This window comes from Curcuma longa, chromosome 2 (assembly GCF_044706935.1).
Source record: "Curcuma longa cultivar G26 ecotype Majalengka, Jawa Barat chromosome 2, ITB_CL_G26_1.1, whole genome shotgun sequence".
Lineage (NCBI taxonomy): Eukaryota > Viridiplantae > Streptophyta > Magnoliopsida > Zingiberales > Zingiberaceae > Curcuma > Curcuma longa.
Window position 1 is genome coordinate 3909568 of NC_133862.1, and position 15947 is coordinate 3925514.

At 45.3% G+C, this 15947-nt stretch overlaps 1 protein-coding gene and 1 pseudogene across 1 annotated transcript; both read left to right on the top strand.

Moving 5' to 3' along the window:
- The first annotated feature begins 7882 nt into the window (after positions 1 to 7882).
- Positions 7883 to 9284, top strand: LOC141822189 (uncharacterized). The gene has a single exon (XM_074709621.1). It carries the CDS (start codon positions 7896 to 7898, stop codon positions 9147 to 9149), a length of 1254 nt encoding a protein of 417 aa, XP_074565722.1. The 5' UTR covers positions 7883 to 7895; the 3' UTR covers positions 9150 to 9284.
- Positions 9285 to 15019: 5735 nt separating this feature from the next.
- LOC141819893 (wall-associated receptor kinase 3-like) overlaps positions 15020 to 15947 on the top strand; it is a 2756-nt pseudogene continuing 1828 nt past the window's right edge.

Here is a 15947-nt window from a genome sequence, read left to right on the forward strand (position 1 = left end):
TATCCCCTATAAGAGATAACCCTTAATAAGACATTTAAACCATAAGGCCATCAGGACAATTATCCTGCTTATGGTCCCTTAAAGCTAAAAGTCATTTTGTCATCAAGGGCCATTTAGAAATACTCTAAATCCCTTTTTAAACAATCATTCATCATATTCCAAGAATTATGGAAGGGAAATTACGGGTATTACATGCCGATATGTTACAGTTAGACTTTGCAATGCAAACTTTTGCATATTTATGACCATACTCGACTTTTAGAGATATAGCAGTCCTTACCAAGATATTACAGTCTGACTCTGTAACGTGTTCTTCCAGGGAAATAACTTAGCATTAATATAATAGTTTGATGAATCTATTCATTTAACATTTATCTTAGTTTAACGTTGATAGACAATCTAACACAATCCTCTTTCTTTCATTGAATATTTATCTTAGCTTCTAAAGTCTAATTTGGTTGTCATTTTCTCATTAGGTTGAAAGGAATATTTTATAAGACTGCTATATTTTATGGATTCGATTGTTGGACTTTTAGGAAACTGTCCCGGTTGAGACTGGCGGCAGGACAAGTCACCGGGCCTCTGATGGAACTGGCGTGGAGCAGGAAGGGGGTCTTGCACGCTGCTAGTTCCAGGCACCTGAAAATACAGCAGGCGTGAGTAGGAAGGCCAGGGGGTGCCCTGGCGCGACCACTCCGACGCTCAAGTCAGAGATGGCAGGAGGAAGAAGAACAGTAAGGAGAAAGCCTGAGCGTTTAGGAGAGGAGGAGAAGTTACCTTTGCGGAGAGGGAGTGGTCGTTTTGTAAAGAGATGAGCATGTACCTGTCACGTCATCATTAAAAGGAGTCCCATCATGATTAATGAGATGTCAGGAACAAGCAAGCACAATAGTCATGAGTTCCATCACTGGTAGGTAGTTGTCTTATCATTACCCACTTGGGTGTCAAAGGAGTGATGATAATAAATCAAGGGCATGAGCTTGTCAGAAGGCATGATGGGATGTACCAGGGCACTGTAGGGTGATCCGACGATCGAATGGAGTATAGCCGAATGGAGGTATATGGCCGAATGGAGGTATATGGCCGAATCCGAATGGAGTATATGGTCGAATCCGAATGGAGGTATATGGTCGAATCCGAATGAAGTCTATAGCCGAATCCGAATGGAGTATATGACCGAATCCGAATGGGCAGAGCTGAACTGCTGAGTCGAATGGGCAGGGCTGAGCTGCCGAGCTGAATGGGCAGAACTGGGCTGCCGAGCCGAATGGGCAGAGCTGGGCTGCCGAGCCGAATGGGCAGAGCTGAGCTGCCGAGCCGAATGGGCAGAGCTGGGCTGCCGAGCCGAATGGGGAGAGCTGAGTTGCCGAGATGAATGGGCTGAGTAGGATGAGTCCAAGCCCTGAATGGCCGAGTCCGGGATGGGATTAGGTGCGAATTGATGAGGGTTATAACACCCATAACATAAGTCTCCCCGCTAGTCTAGTCGAAAGAGCGAACCAGTCGACTGACTAGACCGAGTGTTACGGCAAACCGTATGTTATTTTCCTATCCAGGAAGTAAGGCAGGACGACGACCGAGGCCGTGAAGGAAAGCAGGGGCGCGAAGAATCTCGGGCAGCGAAGATGGAGGCGTCGAAGCAAGGCAATGCGGCGAAGGTCGTGGGCACGGTGCAGGCGCGAAATCTCGGCGAGGTCTTGGAGGAGGACGGAGCCGCGAGGTCTCGGTCAAGGAAGGTGCCGCGAATGAACCTTCGAAGACGAGGGTTCGAGGGCAAATCGCGGGGTGTCGACTACCCGACAATTCAGGGCTCGGGCGGTGCGGCATCTGCGATCGGCTGAGCGTAGGTCTTGGACGAAGAGGAGGCGAAGACTGGCGAAGCGTGGGAGACGACCCGGAGATGAGGGCTCGGCGGTGAATCAGAGGGTTCGGCGAGCAATGGTCCGGGCGAGAACCGCGATCGAGGGCTGGGGCGAAGGATCGCGTGCGCGTGATCTGGGACCGTGGTGGAGCTCTTGGAGGGCGAGGAATTGGTCGAGCAGTTGGTTAAGCTGAGCTTGCGGGTGATCGAGATCCGCGCAAGGTCCCAGGTGAGCGCCGCGTGTGAGGGTCGCGAAGATCCCAGGGGGATTCGCGAAGGTTGAGGCAGAGCTCTCGGTCGATTCGCGAAGGTTGAGGCAGAGCTCTCGGTCGGAGGTTGCTGCAGAAGCCGCGAGCGGGAGGTCGTGGGCGTCGAGCTTCGCATGTGCGAGGTCTCGGAGAGGTAGCGGGTGAGACAAGAGGCTCTTGGGCGAGCGCCGTGGGCGAAGCTTACAGGCGAGATGAGGAATCAGCGAGATGAGGCTTACAAAGGAGGAATTGGGCGCAGCGAGGAATCGGGAACAAGGCAGAAGCAGACTCGAGAGCCGGGGACTCGGGCCGCAGCGAAGGATACAGCGGAAGACCGCGAGCGAGGTTGGGAGTGAGACGGGAGTCGAGATTCGTGAATCGAGACGAGGGGGAGAAGTCTGTTGAAACCTTGGGCCGACAACCGTGTAGGGTTGGGGAGGTCGTCGACAGTCAAGGTGCAGAAGCCGAAATGGCTGAGGCTGAGGTGCTGGATGAGTAGCTGAGAGACCTGGATGAGTGACTGAGCGCTTGGATGAGTAGCTGAGTGCCTGGATGAGTGGCTGAGAGCCTGGATGAATGGTTGAGAAGCCTCGTATAAATGGCTGAGAAGCCTCGGATGAATGGCTGAGAAGCCTCGGATGAATGACTGAGAGCCTGGATGAATGGCTGAGAAGCCTCGGATGAATGGCTGAGAAGCCTCGGATGAATGGCTGAGAAGCCTCGGATGAGTGGCTGAGAAGCCTCGGATGAATGGCTGAGAAGCCTCGGATGAGTGGCTGAGAGCCTGGATGTATGGCTGAGAAGCCTCGGATGAGTGGCTGAGAAGCCTCGGATGAATGGCTGAGAAGCCTGGATGAATGACTGAGAAGCCTCGGATGAATGGCTGAGAAGCCTCGGATGAATGGCTGAGAGCCTGGATTAATGACTGAAAAGCCTCGGATGAGTGGCTGAGAAGCCTCGGATAAATGGCTGAGAAGCCTCGGATGAATGACTGAAAAGCCTCGGATGAATGATTGAGAGCCTGGATGAATGGCTGAGAAGCCTCGGATGAATGACTGAGAAGCCTCGGATGAATGGCTGAGAGCTTGGATTAATGACTGAAAAGCCTCAGATGAGTGGCTGAGAAGCCTCGGATGAGTGGCTGAGAAGCCTCGGATGAATGGCTGAGAAGCCTCGGATGAGTGGCTGAGAAGCCTCGGATGAGTGGCTGAGAGCTCTGGCCTGGATGAATGGCTAAGAAGCCTCGGATGAGTGGCTGAGAAGCCTCGGATGAATGGCTGAGAGCCTGGATGAATGGCTGAGAAGCCTCGGATGAATGGCTGAGAAGTCTCGGATGAGTGATTGAGAAGCCTCGGATGAATGACTGAGAAGCCTCGGATGAATGACTGAGTACCTGGATGAGTGGCTGAGAGCCTGGATGAATGGCTGAGAAGCCTCGGATGAATGGCTGGATGAATAGCTGACAAGCCTCGGATGAATGACTGAGAAGCCTTGGATGAGTGGTTGAGAGCCTGGATGAATGGTTGAGAAGCCTCGGATGAGTGGATGAGAGCCTAGATGAATGACTGAGAAGCCTCGGATGAATGGCTGAGAAGCCTCGGATGAGTGGCTGAGATCGGAGAATGGCTGAGAAGCCTCGGATGAATCTGAGTAATGCTGAGGCCGAATGATTGAACCCTGAAAAGGGCAATTGCTGATGGAGCAGGTCCGAGACCTGAATTTGAGCTCGATCCTGACTAGGTCCAAGTCGAGAGAGTTTTGTCGATGGTGTAGGTCCGAGACCTAAGTTAGCTCAATCCGCGACTATGTCCAAGTCGGGAGAGTATTGTCGATGGCGTAGGCCTGAGACCTAAGTTGGCTCGATCCGCGGTTATGTCCGAGCCGGGAGAGTATTGTCGATGGCGTAGGTCCGAGACCTAAGTTGGCTCAATCCGCGACTATGTCCAAGTCGGGAGAGTATTGTTGATGGCGTAGGTTCGAGACCTAAGTTGGCTCGATCCGCGACTATGTCCGAGCCGGGAGAGTATTGTCGATGGCGTAGGTCCGAGACCTAAGTTGGCTCGATCCGCGGCTATGTCCAAGCCGAAAGAGTATTGTCGATGGCGTAGGTCCGAGACCTAAGTTGGCTCGATCCACGGCTATGTCCGAGCTGGGAGAGTATTGTCGATGGCGTAGGTCCGAGACCTAAGTTGGCTCGATTCGCGGCTATGTCCGAGCCGAGAGAGTATTGTCGATGGCGTAGGTCCGAGACTTAAGTTGGCTCGATCCGCGGCTATGTCTGAGCCGGGAGAGTGTTGGAGAATGGCTGAGAAGGCTTGATACCCAGAGGAGGCCCTGCGATGGTGCCATTATTATTCATGTATAGGAAATACAAAGGACATACCGCGATGTAGGGCCGGGCCTGGCCTTGGGCCTGGTGGGCCTCTGCAGTTTTAAACAGTCTGCGGACCGGCGCCAGTGGAGCTTCAGCGGAAAGGGAGGTAAGTCGTGAAGGAGCGGCTGGAGCTGGTGGCTGTTGTCTGGAGACCACTAGGACGGCGGCGGCCATCGCCCCTGTCAAATTCTTCCTGCGTCATGGTGAGAAGGGGAGGTCGATGAGAATAGTCCGTCGGCATCTCAAATCCGGACGCTGTGTGTTCCCACAGACAGCGCCAAATTATGTTCCGGTTGAGACTGGCGGCAGGACAAGTCACCGGACCTCTGATGGAACTGGCATGGATCAGGAAGGGGGTCTTGCGCACTGTTAGCTCCAAGCACATGAAAATACAACAAGCGTGAGTAGGAAGGCCAGGGGGTGCCCTGGCGCGACCACTCCGACGCTTAAGTCAGAGACGGCGGGAGGAAGAAGAACAGTAAGGAGAAAGCCTGAGCGTTTAGGAGAGGAGGAGAAGTTACCTTTGTGGAGAGGGAGTGATCGTTTTGTAAAGAAATGAGCATGTACCTGTCACGTCATCATTAAAAGGAGTCACATCATGATTAATGAGATGTCAGGAAGAAGCAAGCACAATAGTCATGAGTTCCATCACTGGTAGGTAGTTATCTTGTCATTACCTACTTGGGTGTCAGAGGAGTGATAATAATAAATGAAGGGCATGGGCTTGTCAGAAGGCATGATGGGATGTACCAGGGCACTGTAGGGCGATCCGACGACCGAATGGAGTATAGCCGAATGGAGGTATATGGCCGAGTGGAGGTATATGGCCGAATCCGAATGGAGTCTATGGCCGAATCCGAATGGAGTATATGACCGAATCCGAATGGAGTATATGGCCGAATTTGAATGGGCAGAGCTGAACTGCCGAGCCGAATGGGCAGGGCTGAGCTGCCGAGCCGAATGGGCAGAGCTGGGCTGCCGAGCCGAATGGGCAGAGCTGGGTTGCCGAGGAATGGGCAGAGCTGCCGAGCCGAATGGGCAGAGCTGGGTTGCCGAGCTGAATCGGTAGAGCTGGGCTGCCGAGCCGAATGGGCAGAGCTGAGCTGTCGAGCCGAATGGGCTGAGTAGGATGAGTCCGAGTCCTGAATGGCCGAGTCCGAGATGGGATTAGGTGCGAATTGATGAGGGTTATAACACCCATAACAGAAACTATATGTATAAAAAAGTTATGTACGAATGTAAGATGAATGAGTGAAGTTACTAGAAGAATAATATAAAAATGTTAATGTGCGAGAGGAATTAGGTCTAGATACAATAGATGATAAAATGTGTGAATAAGTTAGGATGGTGTGGATATGTTTAAAGGGGCCCCCGGGACATAGCTGAGTTGGTTACGACGTATCAGAGTTGCAGAAGAGGGCAATGGTTCGAATCCTGGCAAAGCCAGGCAATACCCTCTTGCGTTGTGACCAACTGCAGTTTCCCGATTTACCTCCTCACAAATGGTTGGGGGGTCGATCGTGTGGGGCCGTTAAGGTGGCGGATTTCACCTTTTTTTGCAGAAGAGGATATGTTTAAAGGGGTAGCGGAAGACAAAAGAAATCAATGAAATAGAAAATGATATAATTAAATTGAATATTAGTAATGATACTATCATGCATAGAACACAATGGGCATGTAGTTGACACCAAATAATTTGGATGTTGTTTGGGTCAGATGTCATGAATAGTTAAGCTGTCAGTCAACAAATGATCTAACGCATGTGAGACTCTACTTCCGCTGTGATCTAAAACACATGTGAGACTCTACTTCTGCTGATGAAAGAACCTAAAGACAAACTGAGCACAAAGGTTAGATTGGTGTCGGAAAGTCTCGGTAGATCATTCCGACGCTCAAGTTAGGATTAGTTGCAGAGAATGAAGGTGCATAAGCAAGAAGAATAGTTTGTGAAGTTACCGAGAGAATTTTTTCATACCTGTTAGAGGGATTATATACCCATGTGAAAAGCATCTTCATGTTGACCCGAGGGGGATTGTCTATCGAGCTTGAAGAGACCAGACTTGCCGATTGTTGATAGGAGGCACATGCATGAGACATCTGAGGGACCAGGTATGTCAATCTCATAACCGTCCTGTGATGCGGTAGTAATTGATTATTCTTACTTTTTGACTTCATGGACAGGTATGAGAGTATCTAGGAAACACAGCACCCCGACCCCTTTGCAGATGCTACATGCTTAGAATCCGTCACATCAGATGTCATATCTAAGTCCTTACTTAACTAAATTAAACCAATTATTTGTTTAATTAGCATCGAATCTAAATTTGGTTTCCTTTGGGTTTAAAATGACTTAAATTGGTGCCATGTGGTTTAAGTTGTCTTGTGCAATAGATGATTAAATCAAGGTTTTTATTTCTCAGTAAAGACAATACTCAAGGGGAAGCATGGATGGCATGATCTAAACGTCTGATTTTATTTTGTGCTGATTGGTTTTGATTTTGATACGCAGGTGGTATGGTATGCCTGTGCTGATGTAAACTGAAGGAAGTAATGTTTTACTATTCTAGTGCATTTTAGTGGTAAACTTGTAACTGTTTTCTGTATGATGAATTAGATATGGAAGTTGAAGAAAAATGAGTAGAACCTTATTGTGAGTGCTCCTGATTCTTCAAGTGTTCTCTTTATTTATTCATTCTCTTGTATGTTCATTGATTGATTTCATACAACAATTTTAAAACCGTTTGAATCTATGGCCAGAGAAGATATTCTGGTACAAAGACTGAAATGTACTCTTATTAATGCTCTGGAATCTTGGAAAATTATGGGCAAATCAAACACAATATCTCATAGATGAACTATTCCATGTGAGTATACAATTGTTTAAAATCACTTTTCAGCAGACTCATCCATAAAGTTATTTGCGAGAATCTTGGAAAGTTGACTGGAAAATCCAGTTAAGTTCTTAACACTCCTCTCCTAGAAAGGTGACTAGAGAGGAGTGTTAATCGGGTTATTGCTGTAGTGAATTTATAGTCTCATATTCTTTTACAAAAGGTGGAATCTACCACCTTAGCGGTCTCACACGATCGACTTCATGATCATCTGTGAAAAAGTAAATCGAGAAACTACAGTTAATCACGACACATGATATAATCTCGTATTCCGTGGTTTCGTTTAGGTTTTACTGAATCTTTATTATTTTTCGATTTTGAGAAGGAAATTAGTTTGGTTAATAAAATTCCAAAAACTTAATCTTTATTTTTGTAAAAACAAGCCACTGCTCCAGTTAGGTTTAGGCCAAGTCTTTACCTTCGGAAAATCGGCAACAAGTGAACGTCGATCCCTATATAAATCGATCGCTTCGAGTTCGACCCCTAATTCCTCACTTCGATCCACCGCCTCCATTTCTCCCATGGCCGCCGCCGCCTGCTCCTCTGCTCTTGTCCGCCGTCGTTCCTCCGACCTCTCTTCCATCCTCCGATCGGCCTTCTGCGCCCTCGCTGCTCATATCGATCCCCCCGCCTCCGCCGGTCCCGACACCATCTACGCCCTCAAGTGTGCCATCCTCTCCGAATCCGACCCCGACCGCATCGCCGACCTCTTCCAGTCCGCTGAGCACTCTCCCCGCTTCTACGCTCACCGCCCCATCTTCTCCCTCACTGTCGACAAGCTCGCCCGCGCCAACCGCCCCGACCTCGTCGACCGACTCCTGTCCCCGCTCCTATCCGACGTCAAGTGTCCCAAAAGGGAGGGTTTTTTCATCCGCCTCATCTCTCTCTACTCTTCTGCGGGCATGATGGACCACGCCGCAGCCGCCTTCAATCGCATCCCTCAAGTCCTTGGTCGGCCCGGCTCCGACAAATCCCTATCTGCCCTCCTTTTCGGTTACTTCCGCAATCGCCAGTTTGACCTCGTTATCGAGACCTTTAACGGTGCAGCAAAGCAGCTGGACGTCGTTCCTGGAATAAGCTCATATAATGTCCTCCTTCAGACATTGTGCCAAAAAAAAGATCTTGAAACTGCACGCAATGTGATCGATGGAATGGCTGAGAAAGGAATTACCCCAGATATCATCTCTTTCAATACTCTTTTGAGCGGCTGCTTAAAAAATGGAGAAGATGATCGATTTGATGAAATTCTCGAGCAAATCTCGAGTACGGGATTGGAGCCTAATGTTGTTACCTACAATTGTAGGATATCCAAGTTCTGTCGAGATTCAGAGACGTTCAAGGCCCAGGAATTGCTGGATGTGATGGTTTCCAAACGTATCCACCCGAACTTGACAACTTTTAGTACCATAATTAGTGGATACTCAGCAGAAGGAGATGTAAATGCTGCATTGGAGGTGTACAAGAGGATGAAGGTCATAAAGAGGACAAACAAGAGTGAGGGAGTGCCACCTAATGCAGATATATATGTCGTCTTGGCTCGTGGTTTGGTTGAGAAAGGGGAGTTTGATGAAGCACTGGGTATCTGCCAAGAATGCTTGAATAATAAGTATGCGCTGCCATTTGAGGTTGTGAAAGTACTGATTGATGATCTGGTGAAGAATTCAAGAATTGAAGAAGCAAAAGATGTTGCGGCAAAGATGAGAACGATAGTGAAAGGTTTTGCCATCGATGCTTGGAATAAGCTTGAAGGTGAACTCTCTTTGCAGGCAGATTAGTTTAGTTATTTTTCCCTGTTATGGATTTCATCAGAGTTGTGCAACACAACTAAACTAGTTCTTAGCTTTTTGACTGTAATCTTTGTTGGTGTATGAACTAAACAATTTTTATCCAATAACTTTTCATTTAATTTAGCTACTATGAGACCCACTTTATAACCAAGTGCTTAAATTGGCTTTATTATTGCATGTTTGGTTCAAGTATTCTTATGTCTAGGAATGAATTTGGATCATATATTTGTTCTGTTAGAATTCTTGCTCCTTAATTTATCAAGAATGATTCACAGATACTTATTCTTCCTGATTCCAATCCATACTTATTACTCATCCTGAACTCCCCAATCCTTGCACTTAACTCATGAAACCTCATGACTCCCCATCATTGAGAGCCCCAAATTCCCTCTGAACTCATCACTTCCCTTTTTATCATCGCCATTTCTTCTGCTGACTTGAGTGTCTCCCTGCTCAAATCTTATTGTTGTTGTTCAATCGCTACCTTCCTGTTTGACACCCCTAGCAGACTTCACTTCTAACATCCGAGTTTAACCCTCCGTTTGTAGATCCAACAACCATCATAGCCGCAGAAATGAGCTAGATTGCCCTTGGCCACTCCAGATCCATAGAAATCGTCTCTTCCAGAATTTGAATCCTCTAGAGAAGCAATTTCTCTAGCGGGCTTGCTGGGTAGGGATGGTGGTTGTGCCGGGTTGGCAACATTCTCCTCATGCTTTGCTGCTCACTAAAGATGGTGAACATGCAGCACTTGAGTCCCAAGTTTGAGGATCTGCATCCTGTATAGCAGAAGATTCTACTTCAGCTTGAGTATCTCAACTTTGTGTTTTTACCCTCTTGCATTTTTTTTGTCCCAAATGAGTGAAATTTTGGTTCAGTATGCACATTTATCTTTGTGTGTTTATGCCCCCATAAAAAGCAAGAAAGCTATGTTTAATAGAGACAGCGAGACGTATGCAGTCCTATTTCTGGAGAGCTTGATTTTATTGTTACATTTGTTGAAACACTTGCATGCTCTGAGATTGCTTGTTGGGAGCTGGTTCATGAGTACCAGGATGAAATTAAGAGATTGGCATTTTACAAAAAGTTATTGGAGTTAATTACCCTGCTTATATTGAACAGAGAGTACAATTTAATTACAGTTGTTGAAACACTTGCATGTTTTGCTGGATGCTTTAAGATATTTTACATTCTTGAAACCTTTGGTTTCGTCAGGTGTTCTTGTCGCTTGATCTGAGTTGTTTGGAAACTGAATTTGATACAAGTTTATACCTACCTTTACTTTTTGATATATTTTCTATGCATATTTCTTTTTGATCAACATATCTCTATTGCTTATGAGATTCCGATGAACCAAATATTAGAATACTAATGTTTAATTCTTATTATTAGTTGATGTTTGTTCTTTCTTTTCTTTGTATATTCCATGATTTGTCAATCCCGTGTGCCAAACAAAACACAATCCCGTCAATTTTGATACCTAAACTAGGCAAAGATTAGCACATTCTCCTTGCTCCTTCATATCTTAATGAATTAATATTTATTTACTTTAAGACTGTGCTTAGTACACATGAATGAAATAGAATGAAATTGAAATGGTTCATTCTCTTGAGAGGAAATAATTCATTTAAATGAGCAACTCAATCCATTTCCCCCTTTGGGAATTAAATTTTTTTTATTATGCCCCTGTTAAATAAAATATTTATTCACAAGTCAGGTTGGACAGACTTAGTAGATAGAGTCAACCAAATGGTCAATGAGCCAATCAGATAGATCAAATTATGTATCTCAAAGATACAATAGAGATAAATAAAATAAATCAATTGAGTAAACAAAACAAGTTAGTTGAGCTCAACAAGCCAATCGAGTTGGGTGGAAACTCAAACTTAAGATTGTTAAGCCTAATAAGCAAATTAGGTTAGGATCCGTGTGAATTAGAAGAGGGAAAAGGGGTGAATACTTTTGATTGCTTCTCATCTTGATCTCGTAGTCGTCGTTTGATTGTGTAGCGGAATTTTTGAATTAACCTTGATATCACATGCACAACACCTTGGTTTTATTTATTTTCGTCTCCTTGAGGCAACTAATTGAAGGGTCTACTCCTACGATCTCTCTCCACTAAAAAATCCTCCTTTTCGAACACCTTCCTGAGGTAGAGAAGCCTCGTACACCCTTGTTCTTACAAGAACACAACAAGAAACATGAATGCAAAACAAATGAAAGTGAAAACAACTTTATAAATGAGATCTTACTTTGGACGCTTTTTTGTTACTTAGAATAACCTTTTGTGGATTCAGAAATGTAGCGGCACTTCGCCTTGGAATCTCCAAGAATTGGCGGCTTCAAATGACCACAATACTCCCTTTTCTAGGATTGCAATCAGGTTGATTTCCTCCTACTAATCGATTGACTTTACTCACTAATTGAGTGACATTAGATTTGACTGTTTAAACATGTATAGCAACTATTTTTCTTGACCAATTGATTGGTAGTTACTAGTCAAACTGACCAATCAATTTCGAACCCTTCTTTTCGGTGGCCAAAGTCTTACAATCAATTGCATCAATCGATTACTTGACACCAATAGATTGATTAACCCCATCAATCAATTCCGGATCCTTATGTTCGCTTACTAGGATCGAGCAATAGCAATCGATTGTGGTCACCAACAAATCCAAAATTCCAGATTTAGGAGTTGACAATCAATTGGCAAACCTCACTAATTGATTGCTAACCTTAATTTCAACTTTTTCAAGGTTGAATTTGCGTCTTATCTAGTATCCGATTGATCTCAATTTATTAGGACTTCCTTTGCCTAACATCCAATCATCCGTGAACTGCTGGGACTTCAGCATCAGGTCAATTTTGACCTGTCAAGACTTTTCATTATCTAGCATCCGGTCAACTTTGACCTACTAAGACTTCTCATTGTCTAGCATTTGGTTAACCTTGACCTATCAGGACTTCCGTCATCACCAAGTGTTGGGTTCTTCATGACTCACTTGGACTTTCCATCTTGTGCCAAGTGTCCAGTCGATCTTGATCCACTTGGACTTTTCTTTTGCCAACTTCTCATTAGACTTCTGATCATCAAGTATTCGGTCAACCTTGACTTATTTGGACTTTCCTCTTGTCAACTTTCCGTTGAAATTTTGATCACCAAGTGTCCAGTGAAGCTTAATCAACTTGGACTTTCCTTTTATCAACTTTCCATTGGACTTTTGATCACCAAGTATTCGGTCAACCTTGACTCTCTTGGACTTTCCTCTACCGTCAAGTATCCAGTATCCTTGACCTACTTGACATCAAATTAACATATTAATTAAATATTAAAATCCAACTCGAGTTAACTTGAGCTCGATTAACCTAGTCAACTTTGACTTAAGGTCGATTGCACTAACAATCTCTCCTTTTTTTATGTTTGACAATATGTTTAAGTTAGACTAACTCATTAACCCAACTTATGTAATATACGTGGAAAAAAAAAATAATAAATAAATAAAAAGAGACGAAAAGATTCGTCTCAGAAAGACGAATCCAACAAAACTAGTTTGAGTGGAATCAGAGGTCGTTTGATTGGCGAATCAAGTGAACCAAAGTTGAACCCGGTTTGCTACAGTAACCGGTTCAATTGGTTGAATAAGTCCTAGGTTTTAATTGGGTTTAACCGGTAAAGGTGGTTTAGATTTAATCGAAATCGGGAAGTTACTGTGCATTCCCTATTAAAACTGCGCCGTATCCCTCTTATTCCCTCACGAACCCGACGCCGCTCCTCGCTGCCGCCGCCTCCTTCGCCCTCAAGAAGCCGACGCCGCCTGAGTTGGCTGCTGCCGCGTGAAGACCCGATCGGTGCCTCCTTCTTCCGCCGCCTTCCCTGCCTTCCCGTCCTCTTCCTCTGTTTGCTCCTCACCGCCGCCGTCGCTGCCGTCGCCGCCGCCACCGCCGCCGCCGCCAACAAAAACTCAATTTTTGGGTTTAAATTCAGGTGAGTTCAATTCTTGGTTAGCAACGAAGTTGGGAATCTTGTTTAACAACTAATTGGGAGCTTGGATTGGGTATTAGGTTTTGATCGGTTGAGGTAAGAATTTGGGGATTTCATAGAATTTTGGATTTGATTTAATTAGGTTCGTTAGAGTTTAATTAGTTGATGTAGGGTAAATTCATTAACTATTTAATTAAGTTGTTAATCGATTTAATTAGGGTAATTAAGTAATTAATTACAGATTTAGTTAATTTGGTGATTAAGATGTAATTAAGGGAGATTAGGAATTTAGTGATCCCTAACTTGAGATTCGGTGATTGGTTATGGTAATCACCATGGGTTAGGTTTTGTTTTGTTGGTTTTAGGGCTACTGTAGTTAAGTTATACTAATTGAAGTAGATTAAAGTTTAGTTAAATAATTGAGTTAACTAAATAATGAATGAGTCGGCTAAATTAATTTAATACTTAGTTAATAATTGAATTGTAGTTGTATTCCGATAATACGATTTGAATTTCTCATTTGTTGTAAATCACCTTAATATGTAAATAGCTAAGATTAAGCCGTGGTACAGGACATTGACTTACTACCGGACTTTTGGACGGAGTTTCCCTTCCGGCACAGACTACTTCTAAAGGCGGGTATCTCGACTCATCTATTTAGATATGTCGTTTGATGTGTATAGTTTGCTATGACTAGTAGTATTAATTTATTTTGCTTTATATCTACATGTTTGCATACTAGCGATCATCGGCTCCTTTATAGTCTGAGCCCGTCGCTCCAGGATTTGCATACTAGCGATCATCGGCTCCTCTATAGTCTGAGCCCGTCGCACCAGGATTTTATGTTAGCGATCATCGGCTCCTTTATAGTCTGAGCCCGTCGCTCCAGGATTTGCATACTAGCGATCATCGGCTCCTCTATAGTCTGAGCCCGTCGCACCAGGATTTTATGTTAGCGACCATCGGCTCCTTTATAGTTTGAGTCCGTCGCTACAGGATTGCATTCATTTACTGCATAGGTTTGACATGCACCTACAGGATACCTTAGGCATTTGGGCTTTTGATCTTACCTATGTTGCAGGATTTATACCGTTGTGTTATTACATATGATTCTGGTATGTACAGCTATTCAGTAGTTCAGTTCTGTATTTATTTCTGTACAATAATGATTAGTACTGGTAAATAGCTTATTTGTACATATCTGCTAGATATCCGCTGAGTTCATTGAACTCACTCCGTTGATTTTATCTTTTCAGGTTGAGGTCTGTCTGGAGAGCCGTGCTGCTAGTCCCGCGTCGAGTTGAAATTTGCTTAAGATTTTGCTTACATTTTTGGGTTTTGCTATATTTTCTTTTATGTATTGGTATCAGACCCGGTTATAGTTACTGTGAATTTTCGTATATGTGTTTGTTTAGTGGTGCATGTTGGTAGTTGTCGGTTGTGGACTTTATTATCTTAATAGAGTTTCCGGTTTACAATTTATTATATATATGTGGATTATGGCCGTGTAGGCCTTATTATGTTTGTATTCAGGGAAAGTGAATTGTTACAGGGGAGATGTTGCCGAAATTTCTCGGACAGCCGTCTCCCGGGGCGTGACAATTTAAGTGGTATCAGAGGCAGGTTTTGCGAAGTCCTTTTTGGGTCTTTTACGGTGGTCGAGGTATTTTTTTGTTTATATAAAACCAATTTATTTTGGTATCAGAAAAAAAAAAAAAACAATGTCTTTCGGTTTTAGTGTTTCGGATTTTTATGTTGAAGTCGTTATTACGACAAGGTCATACTTTGGGACTAGCGGCGACAAGGCATCTTCAGATGGCAATAGGTAAAATGGTTTATCTAGAAATTTTATACCTTTGTTAATAATGTTTCAGATATGACGCGTGGAAAACGGGATACTGTGCAGAAACGTGGGGTAGGACGACCACGTAAGAAGACGTTAGAGTCTCTGATGACCGAGCCACGAGAGGGGTCTACTGAGGTTGAGCCTGTCACCCAGGGACAGAGTTCTCGGGGTGTTACGGGCGCCTTGGGCTCCCAGTCTCCAGGGGTCTCTACTTCAAACCCAGCAGCGGACCCGGCAATACCCCCTGCAGCAAACCCTATAGCACCAGATGTACGCCCTCCGGTAGTGTGTACTGTCCCACAAGGGGTACCTCCTTCTGCGGTGCCTATGGGATACCAGACGGCCCCTGCTGTTGCATACTCGATACCTCCATCGACAGTCCCTGCTACTGTATATCCAGCACCACCTTCAGCGGTGCCTACTGCATATCAGGCAGCCACTGCTGCGGTACACCCTGCTATCCCACCAATAGACCCTGTTGCTGCATACCCGACACCTCCTCAGGTAGTGCCTGCTACTGCATACCAGGCACCCCCACCTGCAGCAACTCCAGTCGCTCCAGCTTATATTCATCCTACAGTGCCACCTGCGGTACCTACCCCTACTTTTGCGACAGTAGCGGCTCCGACGCATACGGGTGCACCACCAGAGGTACCTTCCTCGGCTTTTCCAGCAGCACCCCCTACAGTACTCTCCTCTGGATTCCCAGCGGTACCACCCATGGTACCCACTCCTCTGGTTCTGCCAGTCCCGGTGGCAAACCCTACATACTCTACAGATCTAACGGCGGCACGAGCTCGGATTCCAGCTTTAGCGGAGCAGCTGAAAAGTCGTTTCACACTATTCCGCGGAGGAACGGATCCGAGGGCAGCTCAGTCTTGGTTAGAGACGGTGGAGCGAACTTTCTTCTATACTGCTTGTTCCGAGTGGGAGAAGGTAGAATTGGCGGCCTTTCATT